The sequence below is a fragment of the Haliotis rufescens genome, unplaced genomic scaffold (assembly GCF_023055435.1).
Source record: "Haliotis rufescens isolate VD_foot unplaced genomic scaffold, xgHalRufe1.0.p SCAF_3, whole genome shotgun sequence".
In the NCBI taxonomy this organism is placed as follows: domain Eukaryota; kingdom Metazoa; phylum Mollusca; class Gastropoda; order Lepetellida; family Haliotidae; genus Haliotis; species Haliotis rufescens.
Genome location: NW_025964001.1, coordinates 25,945,115 through 25,967,729, shown reverse-complemented (window position 1 = coordinate 25,967,729; position 22,615 = coordinate 25,945,115). Strand labels below are relative to the sequence as shown.

The window sequence follows — 22,615 nt, the reverse complement described above, 5'->3', positions numbered from 1 at the left end:
AACCAATGTGTAATAGACCCGGCGGCCATTGTCCTTACAAGCAGGGCAGGATGTTGTATGTTAGTGATTATCGACTATGTAACGGTAACAACAATATCCAGAAAGGTTCCTTGTTTCACACAGGGCACTTATCACAGGCTGAGTAAAACGGGACTGGACACCTTTTCACAATGGAAGACCCGTGGAGATACCGGGTGTAGATTATAGGTCCCCAGCAACTTAAGACGCCGCAAAATCGACTGGGGGGTCGGCTTCGGTGACTTGTTTGATAGCATCATCGTGTCCCAATACTGCGTGTATTCAGGGGTTGAATCACCGTATTGTCTGATCGAGACCGCCGCCATGTAGCAGGCATATGGCTGAGTGCCATCAGATCACAGGCATCTGACACACGTCAGTTCGTGAATTTGACACATAACGGTAACCAACTAACCAGCAATGGTGGAATTGATATGTTTTCTATTTCCTTAGGAAATGACAAGATAATTTCAGAGAAACAAATCTTTATTTGTTCCAACACCAATTCAGTAGCATATATATTGAAAATGAATTGAACATGTTGACATCTGTACATGACAAAGCTTACAGATATAACACAAACATATAAAACATCGTGTTATTACGGTGAGTGGGTGAGTGAGTGGGTGAGTGAGTTAAGATTTATTGTCACATCGGCAGTATTTCAGCCATATCGTGACTATCAAAACGTTATGCATTATATATATATACATTCAAACAATAAAAAAAACTGTCAAAGAAGGATTATTACGGTGAGACATAAGGAAAACACGGATAAACATAAATGAATATTCAAGTCACCGTTTCAACACTTGAAGTGTTTAATTTAACAACACCGAACACGGCACGACTAGAATGTGTAACAAAGGCTGGTTTTAGGTCGTTTTAAATATCTGAAAATGAGAATGGGGGCGGGTTGTGCAAGCGGTCAAAAGAACCAGTCTAGCAATCGTAAGGTGCTGAGATCGTCACCGGGTTGTTATTCAGCCTTGGTACCAATACTATTTACAGGTCTTTACAGTGTTGTCATCACCCCTAGTGTACAGGACATTTACCTTGTGCAGGGGCGGTCGAGTAGCCTAGTGGTTTAAGCGTTCGCTCGTCACGCTGAAGACCCGGGTTCGATTCCCCACATGGGCACAATGTGTGAAGCCCCGCCGTGATATTGCTGGAATATTGATTAAAAAAATGGCGTAAAACCATACTCACTCTTTCACCCTGTGCACTCTAAAGAACCCACTCATCCACTGTTAGATGACCAGAGTGAGTGAGTGAGTATGATTTTACGCCGCTTTTAGAACTATTCCAGCAATATCACGGCGGGGGACACCAGAAATGGGCTTCACACATTGTACCCATGTCGGGAACCGAACCCGGGTCTTCGGCGTGACGAGCGAACGCTTTTACCACTAGGCTACCCGACCGCCCCAGATGACCAGATGGTGGAAACACGAAACACGTGTCAAAAGGTGTGGTGTCACACAGGCCAAGTGACTTAGTTAAAATGTGCCTCCGCTCACCCAGCAGGGAATAGGTAGGTTCCAGTATGTGAGATGGAAACCTCTAGCTCCCTTAAGCAGCTTGGGTTGTATGTATAGTATAATATAATACAAGACAACTTTGATCCAGCAGATCAACACGGCGCAAAGGGATTTTGTAGCATACCTATCTATTGATGCAAGTATCTATACTGCCACAAAGCGCACATGCACTCAGCATACGATAAAAGGATTGTAATTTGCATGTGGTACCTTCAGAATCAAGAATAAGAATATGGCACATTTCAGTTTTTATTATTTATATAATATAAAAGTATTTATTGAAAACACAACTAGTAATATGTTTTCACAACAATGACTTCCCGAAACATTTGTTATGGTTTTGAAGGAACAAGGGTATAAGGCTGACACAATCATTGTGGTATACATGATATATTTACAGTGGTAACGTTATTAATATTTCTTCATAATTAATCTTTTCAAAGTAATAGCTACATTGTTGTAATATTATTTTATAATGAAGTAAATTAGTGGAGACATGCAGATTGTTAAAATTAAAACCCATAACGTTGTGAGTGCGGGTTTATTTTAACCATGAACCATACTTCTCTATGAGAGTAAGCTTCCTAATGCTTATACGTTTACTCCTGTAGCCTAACACGTCTATTATTAACACTGTCGAGAAGTGCTAATATCTCGCTACCCGATAACTGGGTCGACTTTTGCCACATAGCGCTATGATGTAGGTCTGTCCCTGTCCCTCTCGACAGACAGACCCGCTACACGGAAATGGGTCAACGTTTCACCGCAGCGAAATGCTGAATTCAGTTGGAAACAGCTTGACTGTACTCTTAGCTTCGCCTCCTTGCGGCTGCAGGCGAAGGGGCAGGTAAACGGATTGTGCCCGATGTTTAGGGTAATAATTTACAGTTAGGAATGTTTTAAAAAATATTTTCATAATAATTTATGTATAATATAATATGTGAGACGAAGATAAAGCTTCTTTTAAAAGTTTGTTTACATCTTTCCAACTATTACTCATCACCATGTAACTTTCTCAAACCATAAACTGGCGCCGTGCAATAAATTTTTAAAAAAATAATTATGGTGTGCCTTCAAATACACGTAATGTTTTTAAAGATGAGATCAGGACACACACTCGAAACTTATGGTTGAATAACGATAGTATTATTATTTTTATTAAATTTTTATTGTGACTATTTAATATGAATAATATGTTTACACTTTGAACACTATGTTTGCGATCATATGCATATGAATGACAAAGTATATTATTTACATCAGTGCATGCGTTTGGTTTAACGCCGCTTTAAACTGATTATACAATATCGCAGTTATATCACGGCGTGTCAATGTGGGATTTTGGATCAGAAAGTAATCTGACTTATGAATCGCGAATAACTAAAATTCACATGTCATTCTCTGGCGGGGTTGTTCCAGTTTTGTGTATCTTTCTGATGTTGTCAAGTACAGGGCAGGTGCGTCATTGCTTGACGCCCCCACCACGTCAGGCACGTCATAGATGTGTTCGCTTAATCGCGATGAGCATCCAGCCTTCTCGTCACCATCTGCAAGTCGAGAATAATTCAATATTGAACTTGAATGGATCATTTTTAACCACAGCACCTGATTGATATGGTGAATAGTGTTTAACAACAGCACCTGATGTGGTATGGTGAATAGTGTTTAACCACAGCACCTGATGTGGTATGGTGAATAGTGTTTAACCACAGCACCTGATGTGGTATGGTGAATAGTGTTTAACCACAGCACCTGATGTGGTATGGTGAATAGTGTTAAACCACAGCACCTGATGTGGTATGGTGAATAGTGTTAAACCTCAGTACGAAAGGTGATATGCTGGATTGTTTTAGATCTTAGCACGTGGGGTGGCATGATGGATACTTCCAGACCTTAGCACGAAATTTGGTATTATTGATAGTTTTAGACATCAGTACGAGAGGTAGCACGATGGATAGTTGTAGACATCAATACGAGAGGTAGCAGGATGGATAGTTGTAGACATCAATACGAGAGGTAGCATGATGGATAGTTTTAGACATCAATACGAGAGGTAGCATGATGGATAGTTTTAGACATCAATACGAGAGGTAGCACGATGGATAGTTGTAGACATCCATACGAGAGGTAGCACGATAGATAGTTGTAGACCTTAGCACGAAATTTGGTATTATTGATAGTTGTAGACATCAATACGAGAGGTGGCATGATGGATAGTTGTAGACATCCATACGAGAGGTAGCAGGATGGATAGTTGTAGACATCAATACGAGAGGTAGCATGATGGATAGTTGTAGACATCCATACGAGAGGTAGCACGATGGATAGTTGTAGACATCCATACGAGAGGTAGCACGATGGATAGTTGTAGACATCCATACGAGAGGTAGCACGATAGATAGTTGTAGACCTTAGCACGAAATTTGGTATTATTGATAGTTGTAGACATCAATACGAGAGGTGGCATGATGGATAGTTGTAGACATCAATACGAGAGGTAGCACGATGGATAGTTGTAGACATCCATACGAGAGGTAGCACGATGGATAGTTGTAGACATCAATACGAGAGGTAGCACGATGGATAGTTGTAGACATCCATACGAGAGGTAGCACGATGGATAGTTGTAGACATCCATACGAGAGGTAGCACGATGGATAGTTGTAGACATCCATACGAGAGGTAGCACGATAGATAGTTGTAGACCTTAGCACGACATTTGGTATTATTGATAGTTGTAGACATCAATACGAGAGGTGGCATGATGGATAGTTGTAGACATCCATACGAGAGGTAGCACGATGGATAGTTGTAGACATCCATACGAGAGGTAGCACGATGGATAGTTGTAGACATCCATACGAGAGGTAGCACGATGGATAGTTGTAGACATCAATACGAGAGGTAGCATGATGGATAGTTGTAAACCTTAGCACGAAATTTGGTATTATTGAAAGTTTTAGACATCAATACGAGAGGTGGCATGATGGATAGTTGTAGACCTTAGCACGAAATTTGGTATTATTGAAAGTTTTAGACATCAATACGAGAGGTGGCATGATGGATAGTTGTAGACCTTAGCACGAAATTTGGTATTATTGAAAGTTTTAGACATCAATACGAGAGGTGGCATGATAGATAGTTGTAGACCTTAGCACGAAATTTGGTATTATTGATAGTTTTAGACATCAATACGAGAGGTAGCACGATGGATAGTTGTAGACCTTAGCACGAAATTTGGTATTATTGAAAGTTTAAGACATCAATACGAGAGGTGTCATGATGGATAGTTGTAGACCTTAGCACGAAATTTGGTATTATGGATAGCAGTAGACATCAATACGAGAGGTAGCAAGATGGATAGTTGTAGACCTCAGCATGAGAGCTGGTATGAGGGATAGTTATAGAACCTTGCGTGAAATGTGATATGATGAATAGTTTTAGAAGCAAACAAATATACAATATGGTACTATATCGACCAACCAAACTGGACATTTCAATGTAGTCTTCGCGAAAACGTACACTTACCATCATATCCATCAGCGCCACAGTCGCCTTGTGTCGACAACTCATACGAGTTTTCCAGTACTCTGATTTGCCTGTGCTGGTTCAGGCTGACGCCGAGGCGCATCAGCATACACTTTAATGGTCCTGTTCATAGGAAACAAATACCGGTAGAATACCATAGCATGAAAAGCATAGTTCATTGGTACCTAAATTGGTCTGGACTAGCTTTGGACTAGTTTTAATGTAATATAGGGTGTATATCCATGTGCAGGATACATTATAAATTGTCAACCGATCTGTAAGGGCATATGGTGAGATGTGCCCTGTGTGATAGTCTGTGTAACCGTAGCCGTCAGAGAGCGAGAGAGAGAGAGAGAGAGAGAGAGAGAGAGAGAGAGAGAGAGAGAGAGAGAGAGAGAAGGAGGGATGAGGGAGGGATCGGCTGACAACGAATTTATGTCATCCATACAGGTCCGGATTATATGTTCGCAGTTTCACAAAAATCATAGCAGACGACAGCAAACAAACCGAGTTACTTCCCTTTACCCAATGCATTGGTTCATTTCAGAAACTCAACGATGCTGATGCGAGATAGGCAAATACCTAAGATGTGTTCGGATTGATTTCTCAACGGGATACATGAAAAATAATTTAGAAGCTTGTATTTTAATGTAAGGAATATGCCATAGTAGTACAAATATTTCAATCTTAAATATCTTTCATGTTTCAAAAGAAACTTGAAATACATATAAATTAATTGTATTTTCAAGGTCTTGTTTGTTTGTTTGTTTGTTGTTTAACGCCGTACTCAGCAATATTGCAGCTATATAAGTATTATTCAGGAACCAGCACACCGTTAAACTACACACATCGATTCAAATGTATTATTTCAATCTTAAATATCTTTCATGTTTAAAAAAACCTTGAAATATATAATAAAATGACGGTAATATTCAAGGTCTTACCTTTCAATAAGAGAAACCAAACAATTAGGAACACCACAGATGTTCCGATCAAAGCGAATACGATCCCAGTGATACGAGAACCTTTAACAACGTAACCCATTGTTATATTTTATATGCACTACAATTGACCAAAAACAAAATATAATGTCCACAAATGCCTCAAATATATATAAACAGCTATTGTCTAAAAAACAGATATCTATGTATTTTTTTGGTAGGATTCGATGAAGTTCTTGTTTGTTTGTTTGTTTGTTTGTTTGTTGTTTAACGCACTCAGCAATATTCCAGCTATATGACGGCGGTTTGTAAATAATCGAGTCTGGACCAGACAATCCAGTGATTGACCACATGAGCATTGATCCACGCAATTAGGATCGATGACATGCATCAACCAAGTCAGCGAGCCTGACCACCCGACCCCATTAGTCGCCTCTTACGACAAGCATAGTCGCCTTTTCCGGCAAGTATGGGTTGCTGAAGACCCATTCTACCCCGGATCTTCACGGGTCCGATTAAGTTCTATTTGATAAAAAAATGATGCCATCACTAAAGATTTAAAAGTAATATATGGAAAGATAATATGTCCATATTTAAATAAATAAATAATAAATTTTGAAATAGATGATCTTATCAGTTAACTAAACCCACACACACATGCAAGCACACGCACGCACACACGAACACACGCACACACACACACACACTTTGCATACGTGTCTTATTCTGAACACAATTATACTCATACCGTGTGATTGAGGATAGAACCCATTGAATGATGTTTCATTTTCCTTCACGTCTGTAAATGTCGAAAACAGACATCATGAATTTCAACAAACAGATAGAATGAACGTGTTTTTATGTTTGCTGAAATTAATTATTTTGGATATTATACCTATAATGTATATTTGTGACGATAATAATTATATCACAAACATAAACATGTTGAGTAATGCCAAAATGATTCAATGAAGGAATTAACAACGGGCTAGTTTCTAAGTTTAAAAAGGGAACTATATGCTTACGAGTGTTTTCATCAGAAGATGCGTGATCCGATATTGTGCGCTGGGTTGTTTGTCCTGAAATGTTAAAACTATAAGGCACAGGTGTTTTTATTGCAGGAATACGAATTACAAACGAAATAATTAATTCAATGAAACTTATTAGTTTAATAAAAACAAACTTCATATAGTTGTCCAAGCCGTCTTAGGCGCTGCAATTCGTTTAACAGAGTTGCGTCCCTTAAGAGGTTGGGCACACCAGAATCGTATGATCCTGGGTTCGAATCCCACTTTGCCCTTATTATGTTTCTAGGATTGTCCGCCCCATATTCGTGCTCATGGTTGTCATCAATGTGGTAAATGGTTAAGACCTGCATTACTTCGGACTTTCCTTCCGCTCCGAGATGACATGCCGTGACATAACTCAAATACTGTTCACAACGTCGCTTAAACTCACTCACTCACTCGCACATACAACAATCATATGAGGTCACGATGACACAGACCCTCCCGGTCACGTGGTTCCGAGCGACTCTCTGCTTGGGCTGTTTTCCCTGAAAAGAAAAAAAACAACATTTCCTTGTGAAAACAGGAAACATTGTTTTACACGTTCACACAGAATATATACATCCACCCATACTTGATATTCCATATTCTTTCTATTTCCTTCTCTGTTGGATATGTTCGAGTTTGTTCATATGAAAAAGGTCATGTTTAAACAGTAACGCACTTTCCTTCACTGCACTGTCGTGCCTTGGTATTGAACTCGCGTTATCAATAATCTCTGCACTTGTACAAAGCAGAAAATTTAAAATTAACGTATCGTTTTTAGTTTCAACAAAATCAGTAAACGCGCTTTCGTGTCACTGGATTGTCTGGTCAAGACTAGATTGTTCACAGGCCGCGGCCTTACGGCATGAGTACTGCTGTGCAGTGTAATGAAACACTTACTTTTGTATACAAATTGTGTCAGTAGATCTGGAAATACTTATTCTATTCGCGAACAGGTGTCATCACTTTTTCATTTTCCCATTCATATAATTTTTACCAATATTTTGCATTTTTAAACCAATGGAATTTGTTTCTGAAATCAGCAAATAAATCTTTGGCATTGACATTCTAGATAGTTTAACGTTTACAACAACAAAATAACATTCGTTTCAACCTGCCAGAGTTGGTAGCATGTTATACTTTGAAATACAAGAGTGAGTGAGTGAGTTGGGTTTAACGCCGCTTTTAACATTATTCCAGTTATATCACGGCGTGTAAGCTTAATGTGGGAGGAAAGCCCGAAGTGATGCAGGTCTTAGACGGTTACCACTTCGGTGAAACCCACAAGCACGGGTATGGTGCTGACAAACCTAGAAACATAATCGGGGCGAACCGGGATTCGAACCCACAATCATAGGTTTCTGGCGTGCCCAAGGGACGCAACTCTGCTGTGAGAATCGCGGCGCCTTAGACGACTGGGCCACCCGTGCCCCCTGAAATACAAGAAGAAAATAACTTGAAAAATACCTTGTCCATATGTCTGAATAATCAGCTCGTTGGAGTAACCGCTTGTTCCAATGTCGTTCCATGCTCGAACACGGATCCTGTACCCAGTTCTTTCGTCTAAGCCACGGAGGTTTACCTGCGTGGTGCCTTCATTGATCATGGTCGGGTCAACAGTCCAGGGTTGGTTCTTGGTTGCACGTGCATGTTTGAATGATATTTCAAAGTGTTGAATAGCGTGTCCATTAAATCCTTCCCTCCACTTGATAGTAGCATATGTTTCTCCAACAAAGGCAACTGTCAGATCCTCGGGTGCCTTAGGAGGAACTGTGAGAAAAGAATATAATACATGTACCCATCATACAATGTGTATGTGAAGGTGTTTGTGTGGGTGGGTTTGTGATATTTGAAAAAAGATTCGGGTCCTCCTTTCGGAAGCGACTGAAAACAGAAAATCTCAGGCTCGAACAACAGCGAAAGGCACGCCCATTGCTACTTCAACTACTACTACTACTACTACTACTACTACTACTACTACTACTACTACGTGGTTAATGACATATGTGTATATCAGCCCCACCACCACAGCCAAAGCTGTATCATCAGACAACAACCGGTGCGGTTTTTGGAAAACAAGATGGCCGCCGGTTCAAAAACGCTACCGGTTATTTGTTTTCGATCTGGAATCCTTATTCAAAGTTCACTTTCGATAACATAAAGTATACGTATTTGGAGGTAAGTGTTTACGGACAGACTATTATATATACATTTTTAAAAAGTGAATCACAGCCAATCGAAGCTGTAGAACGACACGTAGTCCCTAGTTGTAACATATACCCTATCTTGCCCATTGATGTTAGATGCAGTTCTTCTGTAAAAACAATTACGTCCTTCTAATAATAGGTGGTCCTGTGGCCCGTCTGCGGCTCCGCAATTACATGTACCAGAAACCTATGATCTTTGTTTACATCCCGGTTCACCTTGATTATGTTTTACTGGATTTTCAGCACCTTATCCTTGCTCGTGGATTGACCAAAGTCGTAAACATCTAAGACTTGCATCATTTCGGGATTTCTTCCCATATCAAGCTGACACAATGTGATATAACTGAAATACTGCTCAAAGCTGCTGTAAACCGAACTGACTCACACAGTAGTGAGTGAGTGAGTGAGTTGGGTTTAACGCCGCTTTTAACAGTATTCCAGTTATATCGCGGCGTGTCAGCTTAATGTAGGAGGAAAGCCCGAAGTGATGCAGGTCTCAGACGTTTACCACTTCGGTGAAACCCACGAGCACGGGTATGGTGCTGACAAACCTAGGAACATAATCGGGGCGAACAGGGATTCGAACCCACAATCATAGGTTTCTGGCGTGCCCAAGGGACGCAACTCTGCACAGCGAATCGCGGCGCCTTAGACGACTGGGCCACCCGTGCCCCCGCCTCACACAGTAAGGTTAATATAACACAGGGTTACTATCTCGAGGCTCATAGGATGGTATACAACATACCTTGAACAGTTATGATGTAACTGTACTCAAGGCTTCTTCCAACACCATTGGTCATTTCTGTACTATACTCCCCTTGGTCACTGTCCATCACGTCTATATGCGTTAAAATCACACGATGTTCAAATTCATTTGGCATGGCAACATACGTCATGATAACCCTCTGTTTGTGGACCACGGCCTCCTTGCCACCCACAATATGCTTCCATCCAACAAGTTCCGGTTCGGGGTAAGCGATGACATCTACTGTGACATTCTGCGTTGTTCCTCTCGGGGTAATGAATGAACGAGGATGATCACCGGCCATGCGCACAGAACCTGCAAGCAAACACAATATTCCTGTAAACCATCATTTGGAACATTTGTTGTTCCAGAACATTATTGCAATACATAATTTTGCATCACAAAAGAAATTCTTAATTCCACGTGCAGCATGTCCTAAAACAAGTGATAAATATATGATTCTTCCCAATTTCAAAACAGAGACAGAGCTTGTATGCATTGAAACAGTAACAATCAAATATTATAACGGTTATCGTTAAATGCTCGGTCGTTAATGGCACGTATTAATCATTTTACATATTAAACATTTTACATATTAAACATTTTACATATTAAACATTTTACATTTTAATCATTTTACATATTAAACATTTTACACATAAAACATTTTACATATTAATCATTTTACATATTAAACATTTTACATATTAAACATTTTACATATTAATCATTTTACATATTAAACAGCTTACACATCACACTCAGAGTAACGGTCTCCTCTGCTACAGTTCCAACACCATTCTTGGCTTGGCATCTGTACCGGCCGCCATCTCGACAAACTGCACTTTTCTTTGTGAAGATGTTGCTGAAGATGTGCTGGGCTCCGCTGATCGTGGGCACATCCCCATCGAGCACCCTCTGCTTCACTGTGATGCCGTCTTTCAGCCACGTGGTGGTTGGTGCTGGGTTGCTGTCGACATCACATCTCATATCAACCTCTTGACCCTCGTTGATTTTTTGTGTCCGAGTAAAGGTTGCTCCTTTTACAATGTGTGGTTGATCTATAATCAATAATCGATTATATATAATCGATAATCACCATTTTATTTTAGTACTGTAAGATTATATGAGAGATAGTTTATGGTAATTCAAGGTCGGCATAAAAAATATTATTATGCGGATGGCAAAATGAAAACGAATATTTAGAAGAACTAACAATTGCCAAGAATGGGTATTGTGGACTGTCATCTCAATCATTATGTGTTGGGCTAGAGATTAGCTTTCGAGAGAAGAGATATACACTACTATTACATGTTTTGGTAAACATCTGACCTTACAGGGGTGGTCGGGTAGCCTAGTGGTTAAAGCGTTCGCTCGTCACGCCGAAGACCCGGGTTCGATTCCCGACATGGGTACAAGTGTGAAGCCCATTTCTGGTGTACCCCGCCGTGATATTGCTGGAATATTGCTAAAAGCGGCGTAAAATCGAACTCACTCACTCTGACCTTAAGAGTAAAAGCAAACAAGTCTGGGGACAGATCCAGCAAGTCCAGTGAACGAAACACGAGTATAAATATTTTTGTAAACTCCGAGGAAATAAACTATGTTTCCAACATTTTCGAGAACATATTTTTTTATTTTCAAATTCCCAGACCCTCCACCCCATCCCCAAGAAGTAGCACGTGATAAGCACGTCAGTAAATCTTCAACTCACACAGAACGTCCACAAGGACTGGCTTTGACAGATCGCCATGGATATTGGAAGCCTTGCAGCTATAGTACCCACTCTGTATCCTTCTGACCTGTTGCAGTACCATCATCCCTGACTCTGTGTCATGCAGTCGTCTCTCCTGTTTCAGCCACATGTAGGTACAGGCTGGTTTACAGTCAGCAGCACACGACACAGACAAGCTGGTATCCTCTTCAAGCCTCGCTGTCCCAGATACATTAACATCAAGGTCGTATGGTCCATCTGCAGTGAACAGATTTTATTGTATTTACAGATTACACATGTAGCTGTTAACCCATATCACAGAATATGCAGTCTGTAACTTTTTAATACTTTCCCTTTTGTGCAACACTAAAGGGGAATGAATATGTCCTGATATTCAGATTTTATTGTATTTAAGATTACACATGCAGCTGTTAACCCATATCACAGAATATGCAGTCTGTAACTTTTTAATACTTTCCCTTTTGTGCAACACTAAAGGGGAATGAATATGTCCTGACATTCAGATTTTACTGTATTTAAGATTACACATGTAGCTATTAACCTATATCACACAATATGCAGTTTGTAACTTTTTAATACTTTCCCTTTTGTGCAACACTAAAGGGGAATGAATATGTCCTGACATTCAATATTAACATGAGTATATAGCACAAGCGTTGCAAAGCGCAATTTGAATTATATATTTGTTTATGAATTGAACTTATAAAAATCTTTAGAATGTTTATGAATTCAATTTTCAGCGAAATTAAACATCATTTCGGTTAAAATCCTCAAAAGATATAACACGTCTTAGAATAATAAGTCTCGATAATCTAGCGATTAAATTGGGCGTAAACGGCAAAATAGTGATGAAAAGTTCCTTAAATATATGGATCACTGAAAATTAGTGATGACACCAAATTCTTAGAAAGCACACTATGACAAATAAGAACATGGCCAGCTATTTAAAAGTTTTTGTTTGTTTTGTTTGTTGTTTAACGCCGCACTCAGCAATATTCCCGCTATATGACGGCGGTCTGTAAATAATCGAGTCTGGCCCTGACAATCCACTGATTGATATCATGAGCATAAATCACGCAGATGGGATACAATAATATGCATCAACCAAGTCAGCGAGCCTGACCCCGTTAGTCGGCTCTCACGACAAGCATATTTTTAACGTAATATAGTTAAGTAGAAACTGCAACAATTGCTTATCAATATTATTCACGCTGGTTTTGGTTTAGATGTCCTGTTCCGGGTTAGATACAGGATGTTGATATTGATACTTCATCATTTCAAATCTTGTTGCATTAATACAGCCTAGAAATAAGTATCAATTCGTATCAACAGACCCGTGTAGATCCGGGATAGAATAATTCTTCAGCAACCCTTGCTTGCCGTAAAAGGCGACTATGCTTGTCCTAACGGGGTTGGGTGGTCAGGCTCGCTGACTCGGTTGATGCATGTAATCTTAACCCAATTGCGTGGATCGATGGTCATGATGTCAATCACTGGATTGTCTGTTCCAGACTCGATTAATTGCAGACCGCCGTCATATAAATGGAATATTGCCCAGTACGGTGTTAAACAACAAAGAAACAAACGGTATCAACAGTGCGCATGTCAAAGAATAAATATTTTCAGATTGGATTGGATCGCAAACTTCATGTAACGAGAGTATGCACATTTTTTCATTTTGTTCTTTTTTTTAAAGGCTGGATCCACCCTTGAACAAAACTGAACCTTTGTGTAAATACGCAACGTCCTATATTATCTCTTTGTCCAATTACGAGACATGACAGGTTAAAGTTCATATAATAAACGAAGATGGACTTACATTCAGGAGTGAACTTTAGTGTCGCCATGGGTGATTCAGACTCTCCCTCAGTTGCCAAGCATTCATACTGGCGTTCCCGACGGCTTTTGAGATGTGTTATTATTAACGAATGTCCAAAAATACCGATGTTGCTGTTGTTACCAAGTAGATGATTGTACTGGAACCACTGGTATCCCATTACCAGGGAATGGTTCGCGGGTATGGTTGTTGAATTTGACTCGCATCTAACTGTGACTTGGTGACCGAAAACAGGAGTTTCTAGAAGGTGTATGGTCGGGAGAGTTGGTCTGTCTGCGGGGTAAAAGATTTCTTGAAAGGTACTGACCAATTGATATTCGGGGGCTGGGAATCCTTTCGAAATAATAAATTGTCCCTGATAATTCTTGAAAAAAATCATTATGTTTCAGTAATTGAATATGAAAACATATTCATGCTCAGGGATTTAAGCCTATAAATACCGAACAACTGGTAAGTGAGAATGTGAATAATATGGAATACTGTAAGGGACATTCTCGCGATCTCGCATTCTCGCGATCTCGACCTTTGGAAACGAGGTAAATATACCCAAAACACGAGAATGCGAGATCGCGCGAAAATGAAATGTCGCATTCTCGCGTTCTCGCGATTTCGTGTTTTTGTGGCCTAATTTGACAAGTCGAGATTGCGAGATTTCGAGATTTTGCATCATGTCCAAATGTCGCATTCTCGCGTTCTCGACTTTTGACAAAAAGTGCTATGTACCAAAAACACGAGAATGCGAGATCGCGAGGACGCGAGATTTGGGCCAAATCTCGCTTTCTCGCGATCTCGCATTCTCGTGTTTTGGGTATATTTACCTCGTTTCCAAAGGTCGAGATCGCAAGAATGCGAGATCGCGAGAATGTCCCTTACAGTATTCCATAGAAAAATGAAACATTTCATTACTGTAACATCATAGTATAGCAACTTTAACGTTACAGTGCGCAATGTTTTCGCCGTAGCGCTGTATAGGAGCTTCGCCACACAGCGACTTCTCAACTTTTTTAAACTTTTGAACAATCAACATTTTGTTCAACATTGTGTTTTGAATTCATTTCCATCCGGAAATAAGTAATGATTTTAGATATTGTACATATATATTAGTCAGATATAGACCGCAACAATTCGATCAAAGGAATTTAAAGAAGAGCGTCATGATATATAATTTCTACATAGCATTACATAATGCATCTGAACAATTTCAAGATGATCTCAAACATGAAAGCGGTCGTTATATTTAACCATTTTGTACTTAATGATTTATAAATATATTGGATAATGTATAAAATCATTTGAAAATCAAATATATCAATAATCGTCGTTAAAGGTAGCAAACATCGCTGCAACCACTGTAATCAATTTTTGTTGATTTATGGGATGTTGAAATATACAATACTAAATCTGCCGAAACAGATACCACCGAACGACGGTGAAACTTTTATGGCTGTATCAGTGATGGCACAAGGTGTTCGTGAGAAGGATAAGCATGTCCCACGTCTCTAGAATATCTATCTTGGTTGTATGCTCTGACCTGTCACAAACAACGTCATCAGCGTGCCGTTGGTCCTTTGCATTGAGCCCAGTGACCAACCATAGGGTCCTGCATCCTCTCTGGTTATGTTGGTCAAAGACATCTTGACCTTTCCCATCTCGGTGGAATTTCTGCATCGGAACATCTTATGATGACCAGGGAATATTTCCATCGTCTCTTTCACTTGGATTATTACACATAACAGTTCATGATTAGGACTGACCACATATAGGAATGGCAACGAATTGAGCGGAACATCAACGTCAAGGTTACCTCCAACTTTTCTGAACAGTGTACCTGGAAGAAATTGGCGTGTATTTGAATTATTTAATTACCTTAGTTTGGTTTACCGCAGCTAACACATTTAAGCTATATCACGCTATATGATTTTGGTTTGGTTTGGTTTGCTGTTTTACGCCGCACTCAGCAATATTCCAGCTATATGACGGCGGTCTGTAGTAATCGAATCTGGACCAGTGGTTGATATATTGAGCATCGGTCCACGCAATTGGGATCGATGACATGCAACAACCAAGTCAGCGAGCCTGACCACCCGATCCCGTTAAACGCCTCTTACGACAAGCATAATCGCCTTTTACGGCAAGCATGGGTTGCTGAAGACCTATTCTACCCCGGATCTCCACGGGACTCACGTTATGAGGGTTGGGTCCCTTGTGCGTCCCAGAGTTAATGGGTTCGAATTCCAGATTCGGACTGATTATGTTTCTAGTTTACTTAAAACCATCCATGAACCTAGCATGTCTAAGGTCTAAGGCTTGCATCACTACTGGCTTTCCTCTCACATTTAGCTGACATGCCGTTAAATACTATTCAAACCTACAGTAAACCAAAATACATACCTGCCATGGCACATTGTAGAGAGGTGAAAACAAACGCAGCGAACAACATGATGTTCCCTACCCTGTCTTACATTGTGCGGAGTAGCTATGTGAACAGGACGCATAAGAAGTAGTTTCGAAATTTACTGCACATTTGTGAAACTTACATGTACGGGGAAATATTGATGACAATTATCTTGTTGTTTTTCCAAAGTGGTGGTACAGAAATAAAAGCGCTAAAACCATATTTATTTTCATGAGTAATCTGCTAAAAGCTAAAAGAACGATTCCGATATATTCATACGCATGTGTTTATAAATCGCTATCAATTGTGATGATGCCAGGTATTAGCGAAAGGGTGAGTGTATCCAGCCTCGCCAAGGGCATCCGTTACAAACACAGGTAAAGGCAAGTTGTTTTTTTCACCTGAAAACACAAGGGAATATATGGTAGAAGTGAAGAATCGGGAAATGCATGGACCATCGAGTTTTGAAAATATCCTGAAAAAACGTTTTGAAAGTTTCACTGAGGATTTACAAGTTATAACTCTGATAATCAAACATCTTGTACTCCCTTCCAGCCCCGACCACTTCGCTGTGCCACCCTTCCAACCCTCGCCGCTTCGCTGTGCTACCCTGCCATCCCTCACCGCTTCGCTGGTACACCCTTCCATCCCTCATCGCTTCGCTGTGCCACCCTTACAACCCTCACCGCTTCGCTGTGCCACCTGTCCATCCCTGATCGCTTCGCTATGCCACCCTTCCATCCCTCACCGCTTCGCTGTGCCACCCTTCCATTCCTAACCGCTTTGCTGTGCCACCCTTCCATCCCTCACCGCTTTGCTGTGCCACCCTTCCATCCCTCACCGCTTCGCTATCCCACCCTTCCATCCCTCACCGCTTTGCTGTGCCACCCTTCCATCCCTCACCGCTTTCCTGTGCCACCCTTCCATCCCTCACCGCTTTGCTGTGCCACCCTTCCATCCCTCACCGCTTCGCTATCCCACCCTTCCATCCCTCACCGCTTTGCTGTGCCACCTTTCCATCCCTCATCGCTTTGCTGTGCCACCCTTCCATCCCTCACCGCTTCGCTATGCCACCCTTCCAACCCTCACCGCTTCGCTCTGCCACCCTTCCATCCCTCATCGCTTCGCTATGCCACCCTTCCATCCCTCACCGCTTCGCTGTGCCACCCTTCCATCCCTCCCCGCTTCGCTGTGCCACCCTTCCAACCCTCACCGTTTTGCTGGTACACCCTTCCATCCCTCACCGCTTCGTTGTGCCACCCTTCCTCTCTCACCGCTTCGCTGTGCCACCCTTCCAACCCTCATCGTTTTGCTGGTACACTCTTCCATCCCTCACCGCTTCGCTGTGCCACCCTTCCATCCCTCATCGCTTCGCTGTGCAACCCTTCCATCCCTCACCGCTTTGCTGTGCCACCCTTCCATCCCTCATCGCTTCGCTGTGCCACCCTTCCAACCCTCACCGCTTCGCTGTGCCACCCTTCCAACCCTCACCGCTTCGCTGTGCCACCTTTCCATCCCTCACCGCATCGCGGTGCCACCCTTCCAACCCTCACCGCTTCGCTGTGCCACCCTTCCATCCCTCACCGCTTTGATGTACCACCCTTCCAACCCTCATCGCTTCGCTGTGCCACCCGTCCATCCCTCACCGCTTCGCTGTGCCACCCTTCCATCCCTCACCGCTTTGCTGTGCCACCCTTCCAACCCTCATCGCTTCGCTGTGCCACCCTTCCATCCCTCGACGCTTAAGTGTGCCACCCTTCCATCCCTCACCGCTTTGATGTGCCACCCTTCCAACCCTCACCGCTTTGATGTGCCACCCTTCCAACCCTCATCGCTTCGCTGTGCCACCCGTCCATCCCTCACCGCTTCGCTGTGCCACCCTTCCATCCCTCACCGCTTTGCTGTGTCACCCTTCCATCCCTCGACGCTTTGCTGTGCCACCCTTCCATCCCTCACCGCTTTGCTGTGCCACCCTTTCATCCCTCGACGCTTTGCTGTGCCACCCTTCCATCCCTCACCGCTTTGCTGTGTCACCCTTCCATCCCTCACCGCTTTGCTGTGCCACCCTTCCATCCCACACCGCTTTGCTGTTACGCCCTGCCAGACCCCATAATTTCGCGGGTACACCCTTCACGCTGTGATCACTACGCTGTGCCTTCCTTCCAGCCCTCAGCATTTCGCTGGTACACCCTTCCATCTCTATTCACTACGCTGTGCCTTCCTTCAAGCCCTCAGCATTTCGCTGGTACACCCTTCCAGCTCTAATCACTACGCTGTGCCTTCCTTCCAGCCCTCAGCATTTCGCTGGTACACCCTTCCAGCTCTAATCACTACGCTGTGCCTTCCTTCCAGCCCTCAGCATTTCGCTGGTACACCCTTCCAGCTCTAATCACTACGCTGTGCCTTCCTTCCAGCCCTCAGCATTTCGCTGGTACACCCTTCCAGCTCTAATCACTACACTGTACCTTCCTTCCAGTCCTCAGCATTTCGCTGGTACACCCTTCCAGCTCTAATCACTACGCTGTGCCTTCCTTCCAGCCCTCAGCATTTCGCTGGTACACCCTTCCAGCTCTAATCACTACGCTGTGCCTTCCTTCCAACCCTCAGCATTTCGCTAGTACGTCCTTCCAGCACTCAGCTCTTCGCCTTGCCACTCTTCCAGCCCCCATCATCTTGCTGTTACGCTCCCCCAGCCCTCTGCACTTAGCTGTGCTACCATCACTACGCTGTGCCTTCCTTCCAGCCCTCAGCATTTCGCTGGTACACCCTTCCAGCTCTAATCACTACGCTGTGCCTTCCTTCCAGCCCTCAGCATTTCGCGGGTACACCCTTCCAGCTCTAATCACTACGCTGTGCCTTCCTTCCAGCCCTCAGCATTTCGCGGGTACACCCTTCCAGCTCTAATCACTACGCTGTGCCTTCCTTCCAGCCCTCAGCATTTCGCGGGTACACCCTTCCAGCTCTAATCACTACGCTGTGCCTTCCTTCCAACCCTCAGCATTTCGCTAGTACGTCCTTCCAGCACTCAGCTCTTCGCCTTGCCACTCTTCCAGCCCCCATCATCTTGCTGTTACGCTCCCCCAGCCCTCTGCACTTAGCTGTGCTACCATCCCAGTCCAAAGCACGTCGCTGTACCATCCTCCTAGCCCTCAGCACTTCGTTATAACGCCCTTCCAACCCTCAGCACCTCGCTGTGACACTAAACTTCTAAACGTCTAACTTGAACATTTCTACCTCATTTTCTTCCCTTTCTACATGCGAATACCTGGTATCATCACTGTATTATTGTGGTACAAAAACACATGCTCATGATATGGTCGGAATCGTACAATCGACTCTGCTTTGGCAGAATTGTCTTTTATGAGTATGGAAAGGGTTTTGTCGCTTATAATATTATGATATACACTTCCTAGCATGTTTGTACGCAGAGAATACTGCACTCGTTCTCGTTGGAATCCATTTTTACGAAACGAGCGGATTTTGTATGTTACTACTTTCGCTAAAAGGAAGAATGAATACATGTATATATAAATATTTTATACCATCGAAAGAGCCGCTCTCTGACTCTCGGACCATAGTCGGTCACCGCCCTCATTCCCGCTATGCAATTAACAAATTCGGTTTCCTGTGTGTATCTGCATAATTTCTTACATGTCCCTGCTATTTCTGAAAAGAGAAAAGCTGTTGCTTGACCATTTGTGTCTACCGACCAAATCCTAGTTATTTTACGGCACTTTAGTAAATAGTGGGAGGCTATCGTAGAATCATAAATCGCAGTTACCTGTACCAAATAAAACCGATAAAACCCTTTCAATAATCATCAGAAAATCAGAAATCTATTGTGCGATTCCGGCTATATCATAAAACTACGGTTATAACGAACTCAAAGGGACTACTAGTTTTAGTTCGTTATAACCGTAGTTCGTTATAAGTACATGTACAGCATGACTACAGCAAGTAGTCGGGACCAAAAAGTAAGTTCGTTATATCCGTCAGTTCGTTATAAGCGTGTTCGTTATAACCGTAGTTTACTGTACGTGCTTATGAATCATCATATAACAGTGACGATACCAGGTGTCCACACATGATGTCTCACAGGTGGCACCCGTCTCAAACATATATAAAAGGTACCTGAAGCCAGATAAGGTTTACAAACTAAATACAGTAAACTACGGATATAACGAACTCAAAGGGACTACTATTTTTAGTTCGTTATAACCGTAGTTCGTTATAAGCATATATGCAGCATAACTACAGCAAATAGTCGGGACTAAAAAGTTAGTTCGTTATATCCGTCAGTTCGTTATAAGCGTGTTCGTTATAACCGTAGTTTACTGTACGTGCTCATGAATCATCATATAACAGTGACGATACCAGGTGTCCACACATGATGTCTCACAGGTGGCACCCGTCTCAAACATATATAAAAGGTACCTGAAGCCAGATAAGGTTTACAAACTAAATACAGTAAACTACGGATATAACGAACTCAAAGGGACTACTATTTTTAGTTCGTTATAACCGTAGTTCGTTATAATCATATATGTAGCATAACTACAGCAAATAGTCGGGACTAAAAAGTTAGTTCGTTATATCCGTCAGTTCGTTATAAGCGTGTTCGTTATAACCGTAGTTTACTGTACGTGCTTATGAATCATCATATAACAGTGACGATACCAGGTGTCCACACATGATGTTTCACAGGTGGCACCCGTCTCAAACATATATAAAAGGTACCTGAAGCCAGATAAGGTTTACAAACTAAATACAGTAAACTACGGATATAACGAACTCAAAGGGACTACTATTTTTAGTTCGTTATAACCGTAGTTCGTTATGAGCATATATGCAGCATAACTACAGCAAATAGTCGGGACTAAAAAGTTAGTTCGTTATATCCGTCAGTTCGTTATAAGCGTGTTCGTTATAACCGTAGTTTACTGTACTGAACTCTTTCACTCTAACTTTAACCCGGATAATCCCAATAAATATATCCAGGAGGAATGGTTCAATTTTTTTATCAAATATTCCGAAATAGGTGTTAAGTGGCGTTTACCACATGGTCAAACACATTTCAAAATACTCTTCATAGATACCGATTATAGAGGCGTAATCGAGTGATCGAGACACCTATTAGTTTATAATACATCAACAACTTGACCGTTATAGAAAACACTTTTTATTACGTCTCACTGCAAAATACATTTTAGTAACTATTCCGTTTTGAACAAAACGAACAGAGTACATCAGGGTGCTTCTTCGCATCGCTTACTCTATCAGAAGTAAAGATAGCATCATTTGTAAACAATATAACAACGTCTCAAGCATATCTGGATAGACTTGTATTCATCCTTCGCATGAATCTAAAATATCTGTACCGTAGTTACTGATAAAAGAGAAAAACAAATCGGGTTTAACACACAACTGATTTAATCCATAAACGACACAGTTCATCTACCGCATATGCACTATGCATATGTTTGTATGTTCTCACGGAAACATATGTGCATTTAATTGTGTTTAAGCGTATTATAACCAGATAAACATTTATACAAGGAAGGGCGTACGGGTGGCCAAATCGTCGAAAACGCTCTACAGAGTTGCGTCCCTTGGAAAGCCAGAAAACATATGATCGTGGGTTCGAATCCCGGTTCGCCCCGATTATGTTTCTAGGTTTGTCAGCAACATACCCGTGCTCGTGGGTTTCACCGAAGTAGTAAACGTCTGATATATGCATCTCTTCGGGCTTTCCTCTCACATTAAGCTGACACGCCGTGATATAACTGAAATGTTAAAAGCGCCGTTAAACCCAACTCACTCTACTATCATAATAAGTAATTTTATTTATATTTGTCTAAAATGACATCATTTAACTGGATGGAATGTTGTTACCCTGATATAATAACTTTTAATTTTCTTACATTTCATATATTGTAGAAATAATCACTTCATATTAGAGTATTACAAGTAGAAGATGTATGTATTATATAAATATTTACATATCTTCATATAACTCACCGTGATATAACTGGAATACTGTTAATTCGGAGTTGAACACAACTCACTGTTACAATGACAGGGCGGTGGGGTAGCCTAGTGGTTAAAATGTTCGCCGGTCACACAGAAGGTCCGGGTTCGATTGCCCACATGAGCACAATGTGAGTAGCCTATTTCCGGTGCCTCGTGATACTGACGGAAATATGGCTAAAAGCGGCGGAAAACCAAACTCACTCGTATTTATTATGATTATGGAAATGTTTTTATCGCTTTTATTATATTTATTTTATTGTATTATTAAGATAATCAACATGATGATTTAAACATTTCCGTGAATAAGAGCGGATCGGGGAAGGGGGTTCGTATTCATAATCAAACAGGATTTGGGTAATTAAATACTATATATAGGGTAATTGACTTTTCTATATGTCAAATAACATGTTTAAGTCATTGAGTAACCTGACAAAATTGACCCAGCAATAATTTAAATGATGAGACAACCATGTTAATTGACACACCATATGTTCTGTATTTTCTAACTGATCTTATATTTTATAAACAACATAGTATAATCGTGACAGAATGAAAGTAGTTCCAACATAAAGTGTTCTTTCGCTCG

At 41.6% G+C, this 22,615-nt stretch overlaps 2 protein-coding genes across 2 annotated transcripts; one reads left to right on the top strand and one right to left on the bottom strand.

Moving 5' to 3' along the window:
- Positions 1-523: 523 nt before the first annotated feature.
- LOC124144727 (hemicentin-1-like) lies at positions 524-16,091 on the bottom strand. Its single transcript, XM_046514275.2, has 13 exons — positions 15,996-16,091; positions 15,136-15,432; positions 13,587-13,877; positions 11,747-12,004; positions 10,785-11,093; positions 10,033-10,347; positions 8,548-8,850; positions 7,536-7,583; positions 7,054-7,107; positions 6,777-6,827; positions 6,032-6,112; positions 5,088-5,210; positions 524-3,106 (listed from the first exon to the last, which is right to left on the bottom strand). Exons 1-13 carry the CDS (start codon positions 16,042-16,044, stop codon positions 2,940-2,942), a joined length of 2,346 nt encoding a protein of 781 aa, XP_046370231.2. The 5' UTR covers positions 16,045-16,091; the 3' UTR covers positions 524-2,939.
- A 220-nt stretch (positions 16,092-16,311) lies between these two features.
- Positions 16,312-17,745, top strand: LOC125384359 (proline-rich protein 36-like). Its single transcript, XM_048403383.1, has 2 exons — positions 16,312-16,332; positions 16,555-17,745. The coding sequence occupies exons 1-2, from the start codon at positions 16,312-16,314 to the stop codon at positions 17,743-17,745; spliced, it is 1,212 nt and encodes a 403-aa protein (XP_048259340.1).
- Positions 17,746-22,615: the final 4,870 nt, after the last annotated feature.